The 7,534-nt window shown below is 49.7% G+C and overlaps 1 protein-coding gene across 1 annotated transcript; it reads left to right on the top strand.

Annotated features, from left to right (window-relative positions):
* On the top strand, positions 1-7,534 carry LOC126556663 (uncharacterized). Its single transcript, XM_050212072.1, has 7 exons — positions 1-202; positions 299-1,749; positions 1,873-4,853; positions 6,859-6,958; positions 7,039-7,119; positions 7,195-7,319; positions 7,399-7,534. Exons 1-7 carry the CDS (start codon positions 1-3, stop codon positions 7,520-7,522), a joined length of 5,064 nt encoding a protein of 1,687 aa, XP_050068029.1. The 3' UTR covers positions 7,523-7,534.

The raw sequence follows: 7,534 nt of genomic DNA, 5'->3' as shown, positions 1-7,534 counted from the left end.
ATGAACGGTGAGATCCGCGGAGGTGGCCCTGGCACCAGTGGTTGCGATGATGTTGACCCTGAATATGACGCCCCTCCGGAGATGACGGATTCTGCCACCACGTCCCTACGATGTCCATCTGAGTGGTTGGAGGTGGACAGCTTGAGAGACATCTTCGATACGGCCATTCAATCGAACGTAGACGCCGCTCCGGAAGCTACAGGTAAGTAATGTACAATCGGATTTCTTTGTTTTGTTATGGAACTTCATTTGAATGGCTTATTTTCTATCCTTCCCTCTTCCAATCTAACGAGTGCAGGATCCAACGATGGAGATATTGAGCCATCCCTGTTTGCCAGTGGAAGCAATTCGCTCGATTACACCCCGGTTCCATCCACCCATGTACGGATTTCGCGACCAAACCGGGAGTTTTCTCACGCCATCCAGAACGCCCTGGTAGAGGAATGTCCATTCATGTACGCTGGAAATGAAGGAACCGAACCTTGCTATCCGTCCACCAGCAATACTCGCCGCGATACGGGGATGTTGTTGAGCAGCGGCAACACATCCGCCACCGTTACGGATCCACCACTTGCTCCAACGCCCATAATGCCTATACCTCCGGCTGCAGTGTTTCCTACTGCGCCTTCGTTGTCTTCGTCCTCCCGTACCCGGGTGCGTTATGATTATTCCAAGCACAACAATCAGGTCGGATTTGGTTCGATGTACCGTCAGTACCATCAGCACCCTCATTCGCATCATCATCAGGGCCCGTCGTCGTCGTCGGGCACATTTGGGGCGCATGCAAGCCACGGCGGACGTACCTTTGCCAATGATACACCCGTGCCAAATCAGCACCATTATCAGGTTCACTATCGCCATCAACGGACACCACCGTCCACGGAGCCGTTCGGGTACTCCACCAACGAAAATGCCGACATGCCACCAAGGACGACCAGTAGCGAAATGAGACGCGCACGCAAAAGATACATTGATGGTGAATGTATAGAACGGCCAACGGATAACCGTGACTGGATTGAACGAACACATCCCAGCAATGTAGGAAACCCGGCCCAAACACAGTCTAATTCAGCAATTGGCTGTGTGGTGGTAAAGACCGATCCTGTTCCTGCCCAAAATACGTCCATGGTCAATGGCAATTTGGCACCGATAAAAATGGAACCTAGATCAACAACTCCTGTCCCTGGTCGGATGTGTCGTACACCTCCAACACCGACCAGAGATGAGCCACCGGTGGAGATGTTGGAAGCAGTTAAGATTGAATCTAATGAAGCGCGTCCTCCGGGCGATACGATGCCCACAAATCCAACAGACGGTCCTGGTATTGCTTCAGGTACGTCGCGCGTATTCGGAAGAGTTCAAGAGCAACCAAACGTTCAACCCACGGTATCCAGCAATACGATCAAGCAAGAACCATCATTAAACGGTGAGTGCTTCTGTCAGGAATGTGTTCACCAGCGTCAACGAGATAATGGTGAAGAAAAATACAACCCACCCGTAAAACGCGAGTGTTACTCGTGTGTTCCTGGATCCTCTGTTGACGTTCAATCGCAATCCTGCTCGGAGTCGTCGTTACCGGAACCGAAGCATACGGTCGTTAAATCGGAACGAACGGACCGGCAACCGACGCCAACCACAACGGTATCTTCCGATAGTTATAAAAACGCTGAAACGGCAGTCAAGCGAGAGGGTGACGCTTCTCCTGGGTCTTCCCAATGCTGTAATAACAGCACCCAATCGGATAAGTGCGTAAAAGAAGCGCCGAACGATGCAACTGATACGAATCTGAAGTCTGACCATTCAGCTGGGAAGAACTTGCATGGAACGGAGACGTCGGACGTACGGTCGGACAATCGGAATCAAATCTTAAAGGCTGCTGCGAGCATTTCGAATTCCAGTAGCCCCGCAAAACAACAACGGATACTTCCCTCGGCCAACGGGCCGACAGAAACGTCTATGCCGGGTCCAAGCGGTTTGAATCGGTGTAACATACCAAATGCCAACATTCGATCAACACGACCTGATGCATGTCGCCCTACGTTTGTGCAGAATCGTCTGAAGCGTTTTTCGTTCTGCAGTGATGACTACGAGGACGATGATGACGATGACGATGATGACGACGACTTGTACGATGTTGTGCGTAATTCTGCCAGCTATACTAAAAATAAAATCGACGAAGACGTCATTCTTGTTGAGGATGATGGCAAAAAGCGGCAGAGCCGATGTGTGTCCGGTTCGGTTGCTGCAAAAGAAGAGCACACCTCAACACCAATACCCGTTCCGGAGCAGCCATCGGTTGCCGATAGTAACGATGGAGCAGACTTACCAACATCCGCTGTACCGACTGTATCCGGCGAGCAATCAGCTGGCCAGTCAACTCGCAGATTGTACGGTTCCGAAGCACTCGATCCACATCCCGACTTGCAGCTGGATTGGATTACCGACTCGAGCAGTATCAGTATCAGCGATGACAATGATGACGTTATTATGGTGGAACGAACCGACGGTGTTGGTGCGTCCGTTTCTGCTGTTTCTCCTACTACTAACAACAACTCTGGCCGAACCTCAACTAGCAATCGGGATGCTGCCAGTGTGCCAAGAAAGCAGCGTCGTCGTACCAAGAATCGACCACAAAACACAGCACGTGGTGAACCAATTGATTTAACCAACGATTCGGACGACGATATCGCCATGGCATTTCTGCCCCTCCGGGACCTAGCAACCATATCACGGCAAACCGACGAAATGGTACGGGAACGTAACGCATTGATGTGTCGATTGCGTACGGAGCGCAATAATTCGTTACTGCGACGCCATCTGTTCCGTACGCTGGTGCCGAACTCGATGCTTGCCCGGGGTGTGGAGTTGGTAATGGGTGCACCATCGCGCCGACTATTGACCGCAATGAACAACGGACGGACTGATACACCACCGCCCATCGCGATGCCGTCGTCTCGTGCATACCGTAGCTATACGCCACCACCGCCTGTATCGCCGCGAAACTATCTCGATCGGCGACATCCACTAGCGATGAATGCCACGCATCGAATTTCGCCACCAACGGAATGGGGCGAGGGCCAACGACGTTATTTGCCCCGAGTGCGGCAAACACTTAATCGACGCTGGAACTTTTACCATTCCAACTGTGGAGCTGTGCGAGACAGCCATGGATGGCGCTGTGGGTCGGCGAACGAACCGAGACGCTCAACGGTAGGCTCGCGGACTACTAACCATCACGTGCGCCACCGTCATCATGCATCAGATCGGTCGCACTCGTTCGACGACAGTTCCGATAGTTCGACACATCCAATGCAAACGATCGCTCCCTCGCTTTTGCTTTCCACCTGCTATGCGCCAAGTTCGCGGTCGTTAGATGCCAACCAGCCATCCGATAGTGGACCGACTACTGGCAATCCGGTTGGGGCGCCAATGGCCGATGTAGTTGATCTCGATGCCTCGAACGGGGAGGAGGATGATGGATATGGGCTTCCGCCGCGCCGTTGTGACCGTTTGGGTGGTGCGGCGTTGGCAAACGTTGCGAGTACACACGCAGCAGGGGTCACCGATGGCGTTGCATCCGGTACTGCTGCTGGCACGGTGATTGACAACACTTCTCTTGGCAGTTTCGCGAACAGTGGAAACAATAACCGTCCAACGGGCATTGCCTATACGCCGAACTATGGATGGGGAACTTCCAATTGTCCGTACCAACCATTACTAATGGTACGAAGGCGTGAAAATAGCAACGGTCCTCCACCGTCCGTCATCAACGTCAGCGATAGTCCGATCGATTATTCGGCCTCTACTACGCCGATGCCGGTACCGGTTCCGGACCGTGCCGGACGATTGTTCGCCTTAACGCCACCCATTCGGCGTGGAAATGTCAGTGACTTCAACAACAATGCTGAAACGGCGAGACCTCCGAACGATGACGTCTGGGATCTGGAATTTGAGAATGTGGTCCCCGACGGCAGTACCTGGGGCCCGTCCGCATCGCTCGAGGCGCGCGTTCCGCTAGCAGGGTCTTCCGTGTCACCGCCATCGAGCGGGTTTTCTCATTACAACAATCAGCGCCAGCGTAATCCGCAGTTGCAGCAGCAAAACGATCGTCACGCTACATCAGCGAACCGTTTGCGATCGCAGCGTCTGCCCTACGCACCGCACGAAAGTCTCTGGATGCGGCAGCATCAAGCACTCGAGGCCCAGCGCCGCATGATGTCGGTCGTGAACGGTAATGAGCAGCTTGCTCCACCGCCCCATCCCACCCGGCCGCCCGGCCTGTTCGATTCGGTCTATCCGTACATAGCGGCGGCATCAGCAACGGGTGGAACAGCGAGAACTGGTTCAGGAAACGCATCAACGGCGGCCACCAACGGCTCATCTGCATCTTCCTCCTCATCCTCCTCCCTTTCGTCCTGCTCGAACGTACCGCGGTTAAGTGCAGCTGCAGCGTTGGCTTCTAGCGTCTATACACGTCCGGACATACTTACGCCATACTCCCAATACTTGCATCCTCATCTGCCGTACCATCACGTTGATCAATCCGGATCCGGGTCGGTTAGCTCGGGTGCGAATGCTTCTACCCGCGGACAAGCACCCATGTCGTCGTCCACGTCATCATCGGCCTCGCTGGCGTCTGCGGCAGCTGCCAGCGGTAGTGTAGATAATGACGATTTCGCACGCCTGCAGACATCGTTACGGAGCAATATCATGCTGCCCTACCATCGATATCAATCGACACTGCAGCCGGCAAACCCACGAACGAATCCCAGCGCCGGTTTTGAACAAGGACTAAATCTACGCATGCATCGACCCGTGCGACGCGTTACAAACGATCCCAACTATATCTACCGGTGAGTGGAAAAGGAAAGCTTTTTTTTTCTCATTGTATTTGTATTTATTTATTCAACCAATCGCGGGACCAAGACACTACAATTTGCTGTAGTTAGAGGACAATTTTTCTTCAGCAAGGCAGCGTGGGAAGGGGAACGATACTAACAATCTTTTGATGCGGCAGAACCGCGGCAACATCAGTGCTCAGATTGATCTCATCGAATGTCTTAACGACTGTGTGCATAAGGTCGAATGACGGAAGCAGACATTCCGGGTGATTCTAAAAGTGAAAAATATTCCTCTAAAGTGTTATAACCCGCTCACCCACAGCGATTACCCCATGGAATTCTGCCTTATCTCAAACATAAATGATACGTTTGTACATCATTGTCCATATGCTTCACTAAAGTAGAGGAATGATCTCAGGTTCCACCGATTCCAAGACTCATCAGTGTTTGTTGTATCTCTCATATGATAATGATGGGAGATTCTGATCACGCAGTTGCCCTGAAATGTCACTAGAACATGGGTTAATAGAATTACTATTAGCACAAAATTAGTCTTATTTAACAAAGCTTTAAAGAGTTAAAAAGCATGGCTACGGGGACAACCACAATCCACGTCGACTCGCATTCAGAAGAATCTTGCGTCAACTCCTTCTCCTTCTCGCCTGTAGGTTGTGTCTGCGTCAGAAGTATAGAAAATAACTCTGATCCGATAAATTAGGCCACGAGCTATTAATGTGTTATTCATCATTTTTATCCTAATAACTCGAATCAGTTCCGCAAGCCGACTATCTACACTGATTTTAAATCAGCTTTTGATAGAGTTTCCCATTCCTTATTTTTGGATAAATTGTCTCTATTTGGAGTCCAATGTCACATTGTTTCATTGTTTTTTTCCTGTTTATCTGACCGCTCCTATTCTGTTAAAGGTAAATCGAACCGCTCTTCCCCTGTTTCTGCCAGATCTGGAGCACCGCAAGGAAGTATCCTTAGTCCTCTGTTGTTTGTCCTGTTTATTAATGATGTCTGCTCTATCCCACCTCCTAATTGCTTCCTTTGCTATGCTGACGTTCTAAAAATATTCCAACCTATCTCCTCCCTGCCCGACTGTTCTATCCTTAAGGATATTACATTCGGTTTACATTCTTGTGTCCTCGTAATTTCCTTACAATCTGTCCTGTCAAATGTAATTCCATTTCATTTAGTCGTTCGCGATTTAGACTCCTATTTTGTTCCCTTATGTTCTCATTGGCGTCAGTGTAAATCATGTTTCGGTCAACAAGGACCTAGGTGTTTGGATTGACTCTGGTGTTAGTTTTTCGTACCATACTGATGCGGTGTTTTGGGCCAAGCGAAAAACTAACACCAGAGTCAATCCAAACACCTAGGGGAACACTTGGTTTGTTGAAACGTGTGGCCAGCGATCTTTCCGGCCCACTGTGTCTCAAGGCTCTGTTCTGCTCGTTGGACAGGTAATTTCTGGAGTACTGTCTGTCTGGAGCCCCTCTGTTGGGGTTCACATCGATCGTATCGCTATTCGTAAGTTGCTGGGTGATTCGGCCTCTGTTATTCCTCCCTACGAGTCCAGATGTCAACTTCTAGGCTTCTCAATCTCTCCAAGATCGCCGCTTCCTTGCTCAGACCTCTTTCATCGCTTCCATTCATCTCGATCTACTAGATTCTCCTGCTTTCCCTTTCCTCAATCCACTTCTATGTACCTTCCCGCTCTCTACGCCCTCTTTCTCCTTTAATTATCCCTAAGATTGGTCGCAAAGATCCTCTACTTCGTGCTATCGTCGGCTTTAAGCCTTGTGACTCACGGCATTGACTATAATTCTTCTCTTACCTCCTTCCGTTTAGGACTTAGGTTAGGTTAAGTCGTAAGTCCTTACTTCATTAGTTATTAAGTTACATTTATGTAGCCGTAAGGTAGACAAATTAAAATAATCAATAATAATATTAATAATAATTATCGTAACTAAGACTAAGACTAAATGAAAATTTTGCTTCACTTTCACAGTCGAAACGATCATCAGCACGTGCACCATCACATGTACCATCACATACCGTCGCAAGGAAACTTCCTCGGCAATCCTTCGGAAATTCAGTTCAGTATTGGGGTAAGTGGACAGTGGGGTCGTGCAGCAGCAGCACGAGCAACATCATAACTCAATTTCTAACACTTTCCTTCCCTCCGCAGTTGAGGCCAAGCTTACTGTCTAGCCTGAATCGATTTGTGCGTGTTATGGAAGATTCTTGTACTGGTCGCGGTGCAACACAGGTTCGTGTGTCCCACCGTATGATTCCGTAAATAATTAAAGTGCATTTCCCCATTGCTTTTTTTTTTATTTGTTAGGAAATGATCGAAACGCATACGTTCCCGCACAAGTACAAACGGTTGCGTCGTGTTAGCGAAACGGATGAGGATAGTGAAAAGTGTACGATCTGTCTGTCACAGTTCGAGATTGACAACGATGTTAGGTAACACCGCAGGCAGAAACCTTTCACACAAAATCATGATAATAATTGTGCAATGTTTTCCTTCCACTCACACGCACAGACGTTTGCCGTGCATGCACCTGTTCCACAAGGATTGTGTCGATCAGTGGCTAGTCACGAACAAACACTGCCCGATCTGCCGTGTCGACATCGAGGTCAACTTCAACAAGGACTACAGCATTTGACGACAACCGGCT

Source organism: Anopheles maculipalpis, chromosome 2RL (genome assembly GCF_943734695.1).
Source record: "Anopheles maculipalpis chromosome 2RL, idAnoMacuDA_375_x, whole genome shotgun sequence".
Taxonomy (NCBI): domain Eukaryota; kingdom Metazoa; phylum Arthropoda; class Insecta; order Diptera; family Culicidae; genus Anopheles; species Anopheles maculipalpis.
The sequence above is the reverse complement of the archived record's forward strand: the minus strand, read 5'-3'. Positions and strand labels throughout refer to the sequence as shown.